General features: G+C 42.4%; 2 protein-coding genes across 8 annotated transcripts in view; one reads left to right on the forward strand and one right to left on the reverse strand.

Annotated features, from left to right (window-relative positions):
- Positions 1 to 11,193, forward strand: part of crb2a (crumbs cell polarity complex component 2a) — a 31,942-nt gene extending 20,749 nt beyond the window's left edge. For both annotated transcript variants that reach the window (XM_079658396.1, XM_079658397.1), the window contains exons 8-13: positions 11 to 591; positions 2,209 to 2,374; positions 3,287 to 4,157; positions 4,870 to 4,986; positions 7,161 to 7,287; positions 8,042 to 11,193. In XM_079658396.1, the coding sequence (XP_079514522.1) occupies positions 11 to 591; positions 2,209 to 2,374; positions 3,287 to 4,157; positions 4,870 to 4,986; positions 7,161 to 7,287; positions 8,042 to 8,263 (2,084 nt within the window). In that variant the 3' untranslated portion in view covers positions 8,264 to 11,193. The remainder of the gene's footprint in view (positions 1 to 10; positions 592 to 2,208; positions 2,375 to 3,286; positions 4,158 to 4,869; positions 4,987 to 7,160; positions 7,288 to 8,041) is intronic.
- Positions 11,194 to 11,635: 442 nt separating this feature from the next.
- The window catches only part of dennd1a (DENN/MADD domain containing 1A), a 44,199-nt gene continuing 39,422 nt past the window's right edge, over positions 11,636 to 16,412 (reverse strand). For all 6 annotated transcript variants that reach the window (XM_079660186.1, XM_079660184.1, XM_079660188.1 and 3 more), the window contains one exon: positions 11,636 to 15,519. In XM_079660186.1, coding sequence (XP_079516312.1) covers positions 14,566 to 15,519 — 954 coding nt within the window. In that variant the 3' untranslated portion in view covers positions 11,636 to 14,565. The remainder of the gene's footprint in view (positions 15,520 to 16,412) is intronic.

Genomic DNA, 16,412 nt, shown 5'->3' on the forward strand with positions numbered 1-16,412 from the left:
ATCTCTCCAGAGTTCCCTTCATGGACGTACAGTCACGAGGACACGAAGAGCTTCAGTGTGTACGACGTGGGGAAAAGCCACGAGAGCAGCTTCAACGTCTCCTTCTTCCTGAGGTCCTTACAGCCGGACGGACTGCTCTTCCAGCTGAGGAAACAATCAGTGGGGCGGGAAGAGGAGGGAGAGGTCTATTTCTCCGTCTACCTAGGCATGGGGAGGCTGTTTGTCAGCTCTCTGCCGAACAGTGCCCCCCTGACAGCCCCCATATTTGTGACGACTGGTGAAAAACAGCTCCTTCAGGTGGAGGTGCAGCACAAACAGGTGATTCTTGAGCACTTAGGCCTGCGTTATGGGATAGGAGAGATCCCCGAAGTGACTGTGAACAGTGGAGATCAGGCCTTTGTGGGGGGGCTTCCAGCTGAGTGGGACGCTGAAGGTTGGGGGGGGAATTATAAAGGATGCCTGCAGGACCTCAGGCTGGACTCGGTGCATCTGGATGTGGACGCGTGGAACAGCTCTGAAGACGAGGAGGTGTATCTGCCGAGCGACGCTGAACATATAGAGGAGGGCTGCGTCAGTGACGACACCTGCAGGGTGAGAGGGGCTCCTTTCATTTAAATGTTTTTAAAAGTAACTAAGTACATTTTGAGAGACTTCGTTACTTGAGTATTTCCATTTTTTGCTACTTCACAGTTTTGGTCCTTCATAACGAAAAGTTTGACTTGTTTGTATGAGAGCTTTACCTGTGGTTCAATGTTTCTATTTACTCAAGTACTTTACTTAAGTACAATTTTGAGGTACTTGTACTTTACTTCAGTATTTCCATTTTATGCTACTCTGTACTTCTACTCCACTACATTTATTTTATAGCAGAATATCATGTATTTTATTTTATATATATAAGTAACTGTGTTACTGATTGTTAAATAAATGTAGTGGAGTAGAAGTATAGCCCAGTGGCCGTCTGTGAGACAGCGAGACACAGCGAAACTCAGCCTGGGCATACACACACACCCGCAGCCTGGCTGGGAGTTTGTGTGTGTGCCCAGGCTGAGTTGGTTGGACCAATCCGCCGAGCCGTTACGTTACGTCACGTTACGTCACGTTACGTCACTATACCCGAAATACGTCACTATACCCAAGAAGTAAACAATGGAGAAAGAGAAATGTCCAACGAGGCGTTCTGGAGCAGCACAGACAGGTCTTCTCTGTGTTAGAGTTTGACTCCCTACAGGGTGTACTTTGAGGGTTTGTGACTCTGCAGACCGTTTACATGCAGAAGCTTCATAACACACAAGGGGAGGGGTCAGAACCAGAAAAGCATAACATGGGACCTTTCATAGATATGTGTAGCATCAGGAAGACCGCACACTGCCTTGATTGGTTTATCGATGTCTATTATCTCCATTAAAAGCGTTCCCATGTGTCCTCATGGAAGCAGATTTTCAAACATAAGGCATCCTGTAGGAAACCACATCATGGTTATGGCGCCATCTGGTGGATCAGTAGAGTTATAAATACTGTTTCAAGTCTGTTCTGGAGGTGATTTGCTGCACTGAAAGAACGGAAACGTTGACTTTAATTAAATGTATTGTGTCAACCTAACTGTAATAGGTTAGTTGAAAGCAATATCATTAAGCTGAACCCAAATATTTTGTATTTAAACTTTTAATATAACTGCTTTCAACTAACCTAATGCAGTTGTGTAAAATCTGTTGACATTAAACATTTCATTGAAGTCAACGGTTCAGTGTTTTCAGTTTGTGTGAGTTCCTTATATGTTTAGGATAAGATTTTATTTATCCCGAAGGAAATTGTTGTACCAGAGTTACAAAAATACAATAAACACAGCAGCATAACAATAAAACTGAACACTAACAGTGCAGTAAAAACAGCAATTCAATACAGGAAACATAGACGGTCACATAATTAAGTAAATATTGACAGTATTTAGAAGTGCAAAAAACGTAGTGGCAGATACGTAATTGCACGTTATCATAGAACATTATTAATAATTAATAATAATGATATTGCCCGAGTAGCAGCGAGTGTTTTGAAATGGTAATGATATTTATATTACACATAGTTTTGATGTGGAAGTTTTCCAGTTCTCCAGTTTGATGGCCGCTGGGAAGAAAGACCTCCTGTGGCCCCGTGGTGGTCTTTATAAATATTATAGTATATATTCACTCTCAATGCTTCCCTCTTCAGACGAAGCCTTGTCAGAATGGAGGAAGGTGCACCATCACCTTCAACGACTTCACCTGCTCCTGTCCCGAGGAATACACCGGAAAGACCTGTGAGACGCGGGTGTGGTGCGTCAGCGACCCCTGCGTCAACGGGGGACACTGTGTGGACCTGCCTGACGGATACGAGTGTAAGAACTTAACGTTTTTATTGATGAACATACATGGTACATGGCTCACATGGTACAGCATACAGAAAGAGGAAGGTCACGTGTACAAAACATGTTAGTTAAGTGTTCCTGGTTAAAAGAAAACAGAAAAATACAAAGATTAAGTGTAAGAACTTCTTAACGATTTCATAACTGTGGCTAGTCAGAAGTAAGTCCACTTCTTCGGATAAAGAAGTTTACATTACATCCATTATTTGTCTTCAATTCGCCGTATGAGATAAATATTTGTGAAGATATTTGATGATACAAGAAGCATGCTAATGTAGTTAAAGTATTAAAACTGAATAAAGACATTTTGTCTTAAGAGCTGAATGTTTTCACGGGATTTAAAAATGATTACTCTCCAGGATTGTACAGCATATCAACGATAGGATTTTTCTTTATAAATAGAAAAAAAACGCACGCACGCACGCACGCACGCACGCACGCACGCACGCACGCACGCATGCACGCACGCACGCACGCACGCACACACACACACACACACACACACACACACACATTGTATTGAATTGTATCGGACACCGAAATGATTGCATTGAAAATGTTTACTTTGAAAATCATGTATTATGTTCCGAATTTAGCTTTCAAATTTATTTAAACTTGAATTGTTAGATCTGAATTTGTGAACACTAAAACAAATACTTTTAAATTCAGCTTTTGAAATCAAGATATTCCAGATTTTTATTTCACAAAAAAAATCAGATACATGGTTTTCAAAGTAAACATTTTCAATGCTATAAATTCGGTGTCTGATAAAATTCAAATCATTCTGTCTCTTATTTGCTTCCATACTCTGCAACAAAAAAATATCACTCACAATAAAATGACATTTAAATAACGATGCACACTCTTCTCCACGTTGACCCGTAGGTGTGTTCAACGCCACGTTTGAGAACAACCCCGTGCAGTTCAGCGCTGGCGGCTCGCTCTCTGATCCCGTCTCTAACGTGTACCTGGAGCTGAGGAGCCGCTCTGAGAACGCCGTGATCCTTCGTGCCTCGTGGGGCTCAGACCTGCTGCTCGTGGGCCTCGTGGACTCCTCCGTGCGGGTAGAGATCCACACGAGGAACAACGTGGAGTCGCTGGCCTTCACGGGAGTCCGTCGAGTGGCAGACGGCAGCTGGCATCGCGTGAACATCTCCATGGCTGAGAAGCGGCGGAAAGCCTCTCCTTGGATCATCACCGTGGACGGGATCACGGACGCCAGCAGCTTCCCTCAGAGGACAGGAAGTATCGGCTTTCTCAACGAAAAGGCCTCAACGTTGGCCATCGCTGAGAGTTTCACCGGCTGTTTGGGAGCAGTGAGGGTCGAAGGGGTCTATCTCCCTTTCTTGGACGACTATAAAGCCCCCCAGGTGTCTCAGTTCCACTCAGTTGGGAAACCAAAGATCGGAGTGGGTTGTAGGAGCGAACCGGTGTGTGATTCGGACCCTTGTGTGAACGGAGCCACGTGTGAAGACCTGTTCAATAAGTTTGACTGTGTGTGTGACCCTGGTTGGGAGGGGGATCGGTGTGAGAGAGACACTGATGACTGTGCGTCTCAGCCCTGTGTTCACGGCAGCTGTCGGGACCACTTGGCTGGGTTTGAGTGCCGGTGCCACCCTGGATATGCCGGCACTCTGTGTGAAGACGATCTGAACGAGTGTGAGCTTCTCCCCTGCGAACATGGAGGCACGTGTCAGGACGGACCCAACATGTTCACCTGTGTGTGTCCCAAGGGATACAGCGGGCCCCTGTGCCAGTGAGTAGGAACCATCCCTCAGTTTGTGGTGGGAAGTAGTGGAGTACAAATACTTCTGTACTGTACATTTTTCTGGTGTTAGTACTTTACTCCATGACTTTTTACTTTGACTTCTTACATGTTGAACACAAACACCTGTACTTTCTACTTCTTACATGTTGAACACAAATACCTGTACTTTCTACTTCTTACATGTTGAACTCAAATACCTGTACTTTCTACTTCTTACATGTTGAACACAAATACCTGTACTTTCTACTTCTCTCATTTCCCAAACAGGCTGGTTCCTTTAGTCTGAATGTGTGTTTGGTGGCGTGATCATTATTATTTAGAGTCATTGCGTGCCTATTGATTTGAACACGATCCGTGTATCCATCATTTCCTGGTCTTCTCTAAAGAAGAGGGACCAATGAAAACGTTGTGATGTTGCCGTTGGTCACCATGGAAACATTCATTAGCTAACAATGACATTATTGTTCTATTAATATAAAGGGAGGTCAGGTACTCTTTAAAACAGCTGCTAGTTATGGGTACTTTTTACTGAAGTACATTTCAAAGCCTCTTTACTTTGACTTGAGTAAAGAAGTTTAGTCAGTACTTCTACTTTCACCAGAGTATCTTTAAACACACTACTTCTGCTTGAGTAAAGGATGTGTGTACTTTTGCCATCTCCAGGCTATCTCTAGCAACATTAACACTCTTTTTCCACCAGGTGGGACTACCCTCCGATACAGTGTGTTGAAGACGTGCTCTGTGAGAATGATGGCGTCTGCAGTGATGGAGTGTGGGGAGCAAACTGCACCTGTATACCCGGATTCACAGGAAGCAGGTAAGCACACTTTTGATATATATTTTTGTTCCTTCCAAATATTGTTTAAGACTAGATCAGGGGTGTCCAAACTTGTTTCACTGAGGGCCACATACAGAAAAATAAAGGGCTAGGCCGCTCACTAGAGGTGAGGTGTATCGCGTTATCAGTTCAGTTATAAGTTAGCAAAATCATTCGAATGTAGCTAAATAATGCGTGATACTTGAAAATGAAACAGCCTGCATCCCAGCTCTCCAGAGGGTTTCATTTATTTGGTTAGCAGCTCAGCCCTTAAAACAGAAGCTTCAGATTGCTTATAAAAAGAGGAAATATGAAGGGCATTTCAATCTTGTTATGGAATTCAGTTATTGGACTTTTTTTTGGACTAAGATTTGCTTGAAAATGTTTCCAACTTTAATTGAGTGAATTTATTTGTAATACATGAATTCTACTGTGTATTAGATGTTTACATTTATATTTAAGAAGTACAATATCAGACAAGCACAAGTTTCATTTTGTGGGCCATATTTCATTATACTTTTGGAATTAGCTGAGGGCCGATTCAAAATGGGCCGCGGGCCGCATTTGGCCCCCGGGCCGTAGTTTGGACACCCCTGTACTAGATGCACCTCCTTATTAAATGTGACCCTTTCAATGATATAAGGAACATTGCTTTTGTCAGATTAAACTCTTTAATGTTCAGAAAGCTCTTTATTTTTCTCATGCTGCCTGTGCTGCAGCACCTCTTTTCACCCTCTGTCTGAAACCTGAAGCTCTGTTGTGATTGGTCAACCGCTTAGTCACAGGGATTTTAGCCTTTGCAGACCATTTACATGCACGTTAACCTATATAACACACGACAGGAAAAAGGGGAAACCCCAAAAAGTGTAATAAGGCCTCTTTATTGACCGTTCAAAATTAGAAATACTCCCAGCAGAAGAGACAAGGCCTCTTGCTGCTCAATATGTTTCAACATGCCACAACAAAGAGTAACAATGAGTGATTTGGGCAGAATTTACTACAATGCCAAGGTCCTAAATGGTTATTTTGAACAAGTTTTATTTTTACTTAAAGGGGACCTATCACGCAAAATGCACTTTTTGATCTCTTTTATACATAAAGATGTGTCCCCGGTGTGTCAGGGAAATCACGCAGCGTCAGAAAATAAAACCCTCTCTCTTTTCCACCGTACCCAAATCTCTAAAAACGGAGGAACAACGGAGCTGATCCAGATTTGCGTCCGATACGACGTAATATCTGAAATGTGGACCCACGGCCCTATCAGACACGTTGCTATCAGAAACAACATCCGACTGTTTTGGACGTAATATGGTCGGTGTTTACATTAGCATGGCTAACACTCAGAGCTAACCTGTACTGGAGAGCATGTGTGTGAAGAAGCAGGAAATAAAAAGGAACTCACCTTGTGGTATGACCGGCAAGAGAGAAAGCCTTTGAGCTCCATACTGTTTCAGAGAGAATCCTTGATAATCCATGATATGGCGTTTCATCACGGCAGTATTTAGTTTAGACAGTAGCTGCCGGGTCCCGCATGAGCTCAGCCCCCCCCTTTTTTATTTATTTATACATTTTCTTTTTTATTTAAAGCTTTATACCCAAATCAGCACTTTTGAAACAGGAAGTGAAATAGAGGGATATGAGGCATGGCTAGAATGGGTGATCTGTTTGGTATTTTGAGCAAAACACTTCATAGACATGTTTTTTATACATATCTGAGACCTATGCTATTGCCTATAAATAGCATGATAGGTGACCTTTAAATGTAATGGTGTCTGGTAAAAATGCAATCCTGACCCTGATGTCTCGGGAATATCAATGATATACATAAAATTGATAAATCTAAATACAATCGGGTTAGTGGAATGACCGTAATACAATGTTATGGATCTGTGGGCATATTAACATATAGCAGCTGTAAAAAATCACGTCTTCCTAACATTTGTGTGTGTCAGCATCCGTTTTGTATACACTTGTGCTTTAGTGTCAAGATACGCTTTAAGATAGTTCAGTAACAACGTCCTTCTCCTTAATTCTGTATCATTCCAACGTCATTCATTCATTCCATTTCTAAAAAGGTCAAATGTTGAGAAGAAGAAACGTCGGGCATCCTAACATCTTGCACATGGTATTGATGTCCTTTCTAAACGTGACGGCGTGTGTTCTCTGTGTTGCAGGTGTGAGTCGGAGATCGATGAGTGTGTGTCCAACCCGTGTCGAAATGGAGGTTCCTGTTTGGATCGATTCAACATGTTTGTGTGTGAATGCCCGCCTGGCTACAGCGGTCCAATCTGTGACACTAACGTATGTGTTTTACATTTTCTTTCTTTTGTTTTATACATACGGTGTAATTGTGTAAATAAATACAAATGTTGAAGACCAGGCACGTGCACAGATGAACTCAAAGGGGCTCGAGCACCTGCCCTTCAGCTCTCCTATTAGAGATGTGTACTGTTTCTAATCAATAACATTAAATTACAATTACAAAAACTTAAAGAAACCTGTGTCTAATACTCCTTGTCTAAAGCTTATGTGTTGCTTTTTATAATTGTGTCACTTAGTATTATATGCTATGTTATTATATTAAACTAATTATAAATTGTAGTATCTTAGCCGTACAATATCTTCCTTTTGCCCGTCGTTACTGAAGCATTGAGCCTGATGGCTTTATGGAAAAGGTGGTAAGAGAAATATGAAGGCGAGACAGGAAGTGCATCTTTGTCGGCAACACTGAGGGTTAGTCAACATGTGAGAAGATTGGACTGAAAGATACTTCATTTCTTTGCATTTGTCATTAATTATCTGGCAGGTTGCAATGTTTGAACCATCCCCATGTGTTTGTTTTAAATACAAACATTATAATATCCCTTAAAACTGCCACAAAAGTTGTTATTCAAGGGATATATTTATCGAAAATCGCCAGCATCCTCAGCACGTTCCTGTTGAAGACTAAATACTTGCACATCCATGCATCTGTTTTATTGTGTTGCACAGTTGTCATAACTACACTATGTACAAATGAAACTTGAGTTGAATCTCTGCCCTCCTTCCTTTGCAGAAACAATTTCAGAAACAGGTGATCCCCTGGCTGATGGTGGCCCTGCCGCTGCTCTGCTTCTGCGTTCTCATCCTGGTCATCGGCCTGACCTTCATGGTGCTCACGGCCAGGAAGAAGCGCCAGTCGGAGGGCGCGTACAGCCCCAGCACTCAGGAGGTGGCTGGAGCTCGGCTGGAGATGGACAGCATGCTCAAAGTGCCCCCGGAGGAAAGACTCATCTGAAGGGGCGTTACATCTGATCTGAGCTCTGCAGGCAGGTGCACAGGACACACAATGAAACTCTGAACAGGTGGTGATCCAGGCTCAGCCACTCACTGAAATGTGTCCAGCACGTAGCTCATTTATCATAAAACTCTACACTGTAGTCGTTTTATAGATCTAACTAGTGCATAGAGGAGGGCTTTCTTTTAAGAGTCATGGCACAGTGAAGCATGGACTGTGGAAAATGGCTTCTGGTGTCAGAGGAGTATCCAGAACAGTAGAGCTGCTGTTCCTCTGATGGCCACTAGATGCTGCCGGTAAGAACACTTGGAGTGGAAATTAGTGATGGGAATTACGGCCCTTTGAAGGAAGCCGGATCTTATGGCTCCGTTCCTTTCCGAGAGCCGTTCAAAAGATCCGTTTTTCTTTTAAGGGGCGGGGTTTATAGGTTTATCTGCAAAATAATCACCAGGATGATGATTGATTGTATTGCCAGAAATCTACTTTTACTCACAGAAAAATGTATAACTTTCTACATCTCTCAGTCAGCCAAACTACTACTCAAGCATCACGCGTTATGCCATCATCATCTACGGCAAATGTGCATTCAGGAAAGCAAGTTCCCGTAAAGGCGAGTGGATTTATGGCAGGCAGTGAGCCAATAAAAAGAACGGCTCTCACCAAGTACGACTCGGTTCCCTTCGTTCGTTCAAAAGAATCGGATCGTTCGCCAACGTCACTAGACTGAAGGTTGTTCCAACTGATCTGAGCACTGCAGGCAGGTGCACAGGACACAACATGAAACTCTGAAACAGTGGTGATCCAGGCTCAGTCACTCAATGAAATGTGTTCAACGCACGTAGCTCCTTTATCGTAAAACTCTACACCAGTGTTTCTCAACCTTTTTCATACCAAGGACCACTTAACCAATAAAAAAACACTCGCGGACCACCTAACTCCACAAATATCCAAAAACCCATCGTTTCTCTAGAACAGATTACAAATCACCTGAAAATGGTACGAACCAGTGGAAGTATGTGTGACGAAGGTGTTGCGCTGGGCTATATCATGCAATCGAAAGCTTAAGCTCGCTCCATTGCGGAGATATTCCCGCGAGAGTGCGTAAAACTTTAATTAATTAATTAAAAATATGAAATGTTACCAATATACTCACGGACCACTAGGGGGCGCTCATGGACCACCAGTGGACCGTGAGCACACTTTGAGAAGCACTGCTCTACACTGTAGTCTTTTGTCTATGACAGGGAACTTCACCTGTTTTATAGATCTAACTTTGTGCCGCAAGTCCGACCGGCCCACTTCAGTACTGGCCCGTCAGGACACCAATGGCCAGTCCGCCCCTGAACTAGTGCATAGAGGACAATCTAAGGGCTTTCTTTTAAGAGTCATGGCACAGTGAAGCGCTACAAGCACATCGAGTGGAGAAATGTCATCCAGCTGTTCCTCTGATGGCCACTAGATGCTGCCGGTAAGAACACTTGGAGTGAAAATACTTCAACTGTTCTGATAGAAAAAAGAAAGACAATTCATCCTTCCAGTTTTACTTGGGTCATGGTGGTGATTTGACAAAACCCTAAAAGCCACCTGAGTTCAAAAGAGGTGTACATGTGAGTGTGTTTGAGGAATTAGGCACACTACCATCCACCTGTCTCAGTACATAGTTTTATTCAAGCACTCTGGGAAGATTCTGACTGAAAAGGCCCAAACCATACTTTCTATCGTCATAATTTTTGTGTCACCTGTGGTGGTTTGACTCTCAGCACCACTGTTAAAATGCAGACAACCAAGTTTAAAGGAAGTTCTGAAACTTGTCAATCTAGATAGTGTTCCCACATTTCTCCACTGTTTCTGTTGGTCCTGATTGTGTAACATTTAGCTACCTGTGTAGGGAGATTTGGACAAACTCTAACAAGATCAGTGTTGTTCAGTGCGAGGGGCGTGAGCCTTATACAGCTGCTGTTCCGGAAAGGTTTCTGGAGCCTTGGCCCGATTGACCAGTCTTACCTTCTACACATGGCACATTCAGAATAGAGTACAGGGATTCCTGGTTGAACAAAGGTCCCTTTAGAAATGTACACCAAGCAGCCTGTATAGAATATGGATGTGATCCTTGACATCACAAGTTGCACTATGATTCTCGGGCTCTTTGTACACTCCATACTGCACTTCTCACCCACTTTGGTGCTCTCTGGAAAAAAAGATATTTGTGCTTGAAAATGAATTCAAGATGGCGTATGTCAGGTGCTGTAACAAACAAAAAAACATTTGTGGTGCAAGAAAGACAATTAAAACGTGTACAGAACAAAACACATGTATTGGATAACTGTGAAGATTCTTTGTGGTAAAGCAAACGCAGCATTTGGTGAATCCATGTGCAGCTAAAGTAAATGTTGAGGACTGGGACCCTTTCAAATTGCAGAGACACTAAATAATCCATACAAAAACACGCTGTTTTTAATTTAATTTGAAAAGCTATTTCCCTTGTTTTGTTGAAGATCTCTGAGATTATTTCCCTTGAAGGACTTTTCTGTACACTTTGTATATTTATATTCATTTGTGTTCATTTTTCTGTTACAGCTCACATGCATACATGTAAAGTGTCAGCTTCATGATATGAACTTTTCAGTTTGTAAAGTACGGTATGTTTTTAGGATGCATGGTTGAATATACTGCAACACGCTATAACGGGATGTAAGGTATTCGTTTTTTTTAACAAACATGTCATTATTTAGTATAACTGCAGGTGTTGGCTGCACATTGTCATTGTTTTCTTAAATGTCTTTATTTTGTTGTGCAAAATCCAGATTGCCCACAATGTATAATAAACCTGCAATAAAGTCAAATGGGTTTTGCACTGTTATCTCTTCTAAATATTGTTCAGTCGCACCGGAGCCCCTGGATCTGGAAGAAAACTGAGCCGAACCCAGAGGTATCGCGCTCAGTGGGGGGGGGGGGGGTGGTTAATCCCCAATAAATGTCTCTTATTATTTGACAACACAAAGTCTGTGGACATGTTCTTTGGCAGCATGTTGCACTCACTGATTGTTTTTGGAAAGAGGGTTTTAAAATGTCGCTAGAAGCTAGCCTTGCTTGATTCGTTAACTCTGGTGCCCCACAGGGCACAGTGTTGGGTCCGCTGCTTTTCCAATGCTAAATCAATGACTCATCACATGTGTTATCAACAGTGTGGTTATTTATGGATCACTACTTGATCTACATGCCTTTTTAAGTGGATGTGAGCAAGAACACCTACAGCAGTGTTTCCCCTAGGTTTACTGGTTTGGGGGGGGGGGGAGCTGACTGAACAATTATTGTTAATGATTAATGCATCAGTGTTTCTTAGGGTCAAAAACACTACACTCACAACTTCAAATGAAAGCTTTTAGTTTATTTAATAAAAGAGCACATGTTCAATGTGAAAAGTGACCGTAGATAGATTACTTCAGTTGCATATATATATTAAAAAAAGAAAAGAAAAGACAATGGTACAGGGTGACATAAACATATTATAAAGATTTTTTTTTTCATTTTCCATGCACTTTCAAGTCTAAAATTACCGACTTCCAATTTCAAACTTTGTTGGTGTGTCAATATATATTGGAAAGAGGGTTTTAAAATGTCGCTAGAAGCTAACTTTGCTTGATTCATTGACACTGGTGTCCCACAGGGCACAGTGTTGGGTCCGCTGCTCTTCCTATGCTAAATCAATGACTCATCACACGTGTTATCAACAGTGTGGTTATTTGTGGATGACAGCTTTCTCGACAGGCCTTTTGAAAGTGGACAGGACCAAGAAGACCTACAGGGTGACATGAACAAATTTATTTTTTCTATTTTCCATGCACTTTCAAGTCTAAAGTTACAGACTTCCAAGTTCAAACGTTGTTGGTGTGTCAATATATATTTGAAACCGTAGAATGTAAGAAGAGTTGCTTTTCTCTACACCTCAACATCGGTGAAACGGTGAGGGGCATTTCTATAATTACATTTTAAAAGGTTATTATTCAGTCAGTAAACAAAGCAAAAACCTGTCCATGTGTGTGGCTCTGGATAAGCAGAAGCGATTTTCTAAAACTCACCAACTGTGGTGTATGTATTTTTCTATTCATGATTAAACATGTAATAAATGTACCACTAGCAAGATTCACAAGACAACAGACCTCAGATTCCCTAGCGTCTGTGTTTCTAGATTGAAAATAGGGTTTAATGACAATATCTTATCTTATATCAATATCCTTAGTAGGTCAACTAACTAGTGACGGAGATCTCCATTTGCTATCCTCAGGATCCATTTCAAATGCACACAAATAGCTTAGCTTGAACAAGCTTCACATCCAATACGAAACCCAGACAAAAAGAAGCACAGTGTTGCGAATTATAATATGTTTAGATTCTTTTAATATTAATTTCTACAAGTGGACATTGGGCTGTGATTGGGGTGGTGATGAAAAAAGTGCCAGTTTTTCCCTCTGAGGACCACAAGTTCATTATCTCTCCATGACGTCTTGTGTAAAATACTAAAGATAAGACTTGTAAAGAACAGAGGTTTGGAGGTAAAAATAATCAGGAATAATGTAATACATTACCATATTTAGTGTACTCATTATTCCCAGTTGAATTGACAGTGGAGACAAGAGTAAGAACCATGTTTTTCACAATGTATGAGCAGCGTGTAAGTCAGTTTCTCATTTACTGTCTTCAAACACAAAGTAATACTTAACTGAGGCAAAACCAACACAAGAAAGTACATATATATATATAAAGCAGAGTTAGTCAAAAATAATATACAAAAATGGCTTCAAAGTCCATATATATTTAATTAGACAGAAATGTTCAAATCATTTTAGGGACATTACAGTCTATTGGAGGCTTTCTTTTTAAGTTTCTTTTAAAAAACAGTAGGAGGCAACACATCTTCACAGCTCAGTGAGACAAGCCAACACGGGGTTCATCATGAAGGCAAGAAAACTGAACAAAAACAGTGCATGAAGCTATAAAAAAACATCAATATGTGACCTGACTGCATGATTGAGCTGCACCACACGTTGTAGCTACGGTACCAGAATGCCACCACGATGTTCATAGCACACGAGCTAATCGTAGAAGATGGTTTTGTGAGTGCGACATATATCCTCTTTCAAGAAACACTGCGAGCTAATTTTAAAATCTCATATCTATACTCATTTATACCGAGCACTTTGCTAATGTGGAGGCGTTAAGAGTCTTTTGGAAGCAATCTGGTAATGAGAACTGTTGGCATCTGAACATCAAGAAGCAAGGCTTTGAGTGGGATTCCCTGGGAAAACAAGACAACACAAAAGATACTTCTGACAGGTATGAGTGTGTGTGTGTGTGTGTGTATATGTGTATGTGTATGTGTGTGTGTGTGTGTGTGTGTGTGTGTGCGTGCGTGCATGTAGGGGTCCCACATACTGAATCAGGACCTCCTGTCGCAGTAAGTGGTTCTTTATCTCGGATAGTTTGACACACAACAATAGTCGAAAATCACGTCGGAAAAGCTTACAACAAAAGTCATAAATAAATATGTGTGGATGTGAATTCATGTTCCACTTATAAACTGTGTTTTGGTAATAAAAGCTCGTTCATGGCGGTATAGAGTGGTGCAGTGATGTATTTTTGTAGGCAGACCCTGAAGTTAGCATCTCCCCGTTTCCCTTCACGAAAAGCAATGAGATTTTTCCAACGTGTTTTGGAAATAGTGCAGAAAATAAGCTCTGTGGCAAACACACGTTTATGATACCGACATGTTTTGTTCAGCAGGAAAACCTCCACATATTTAAACTACTTCTATGATTGTTGAAGCATAAATGAAGTCGGCAGAAGTACAGAACTAATGTTAGGCTTAAGGTCACCACGCTAAGCTAAAGGCGGCTAATGTTCTGCATGATGATGACATTAAATCGTCTCATTTAGTCACTTGTTGGCAACCACTGTTTATATTGTGTTTACGACACATGGAGGCGTGTGACATTCACCAGCGGGGTGTTCTCTGATGTATTTCATCTCCTAGAATCAAACATTACACTGGTGTTAACCACAGATCTTATTTTAGACATCCAACCAAAAAGGTGTTGAAGGGAAACGACAAGAGAACTGGAAGTGGTTGAGTCATTTCATCCGAGTTTGAATAAAGCCAACAAAGAACTTTCAATGTTAGCGTGCGGGGAAATGACGCGACACGATAAAGATCATGTTTTAAAAAACAGTGTTGCATGTTTTAGAGCTGAACGTAGTAGAAGGTCTGGAGTCAGTAGTGAGGAGAGTTTGGGTAGAGTACACATTCAGTCAAAGGTTTCCCACCTCCTCCGAAGATCTTCCACCTTCTTTTTGGGGGGTTTATCTGGCTTGGGCATAGTCAGCAGATCCCCGAACAGATCCTGAGTCTTCTGGCTGTCTGAATCAGCGCAGAACGGCTTCTCCAGTAAGTTCACGGCTGCACTGGGGACAGAAGAGTCGGCTAGACTGGACAGAGCGTGATTGCTGGCAGAGAAAAGCGGCCGAGAGGAAGGGAAGTGCTGAAGTCCATAGCTGGGGGAGTTCTGTCTGTACAGCCCTGGTAGTGTAGAAAAGGACTGAGGCTGAGTGTGTAAGTAAGCTTGATGCCCGTAGGCTGCATTGAAAGGATTCCCTCCGACAGTGAGTGGGAAACGTATCTGTGTGTTCTGCAGAGAGTGGGAGAAAGGGTTGAGGGGCATGTGAGGGTGCATCGGGAACGGAGGCAAGCCCTGAGGGTAAGACCTGGGTGGTAGTGTTGGTTTGCTGGAAGAGGGGGGGCTGGGTGCGGAGCTGCTGCTGCTGCTTAGGGGGTCCAGAAGGCTCATCAGATCTATGCTGTCCACGGAGGACTCCATCAGGTCTCCATCGGTGCTCATGCTCAGGGCCTGCCTGAACTCCTGCCCCCCTGAAGAAGACGTCCCTCCTTCACCTCCTTCTGCTGGTTTGGAGCGCATTTGCGTCGCGGGGGGCGCTAACACACCGCCGAGCTCTGGCGTTCTTCGACCTTGAGGACGTGGGATGGTGATGTTCCCGGAGGTGGAAGGGTCCATGGCGTCAAGGCATGGACTCGGGCTAAGAGAGTGGATTTCCATCTGCGAGGGAAGTTGGACGGAGGGAGGTCTGTCGGAGAGGGGGGGCCCGCAGACGTCCTGCTCCACACTCCACAGCTTGTTGTAAGGGTTGGAGAGTTTGAGACCTGGGAGAGTTCGGGAGTGTTCGCCCACACTCAGGTCCATCCGCTGCGAACACAAGAGAGCATTCAGAGTTTAGACGCTAGAGAGAGTTCTTTGTGGACACGTGGTTTTGCTTTGACCCTCTTCACGGGGAGACTAGGGGTAGAGGAGTGTGAGCATTTGGTTAGGGGTCTTGCCACATATCTTGAACAAGCTCCCAGAAACCTGCAGGTCCGCTGCAACTCTGACTACTTTTAAATCCAGGCTGAAGACTTTGCTTTTAATTGAACTATTCACATCTCACACTGCTCTGTAACTTTTATTCATGTTTAACTCTCTTTGCTTTTTAATGTTTCTAATGTGTTTTAATATCTTTCATTTGTGTTAAGCACTTTGAATTGCTTTGTGTTGAAAAGTGCTATATATATAATCTTGCCTTGCCTTGGACACAATCCATAATAATTTATTTTTGGAAACTACCCAGATTCAAGATTAAAAATTCAAAGATTTAATTTCCATAAAAAATCTCTCAAAACATGCTATAACAATTAAAGGTGGGATATGTAATTTTGGAGAAACAGTCTCGAGTGCGCTAGAATTTAAAAGTACGCAGCCTTCCTTGGAGAGCCCCTCCTCCAACACACACGAACGCGCACATGACCAATGAGAGCACGAGATGAGTTTGTGCACAGATGGAAGGCTGACAGGCAGGTAGGCCATCCAGTTACTTTAGCCGGGCCGGCTCAGATGATTGGTCGTGCTTTTTACAGCGCCACGGCTTCCACGGATGAGATTTATTTATGTATTTATTGTCAAAGCATTTAAGATATTCATTGCTATCGGGATGTTAAGAGCATTCCATGGAATATAACAAGTGTTTCTGAAGTGAATTACCTACCCCAGCTTTAAATGTATTATTATTATTATTATTATTATTATATGCACAAAGCTACAGTGTA

The sequence above is a fragment of the Notothenia rossii genome, assembly GCF_949606895.1.
Source record: "Notothenia rossii genome assembly, chromosome: 11".
Classification (NCBI taxonomy): Eukaryota; Metazoa; Chordata; class Actinopteri; order Perciformes; family Nototheniidae; genus Notothenia; species Notothenia rossii.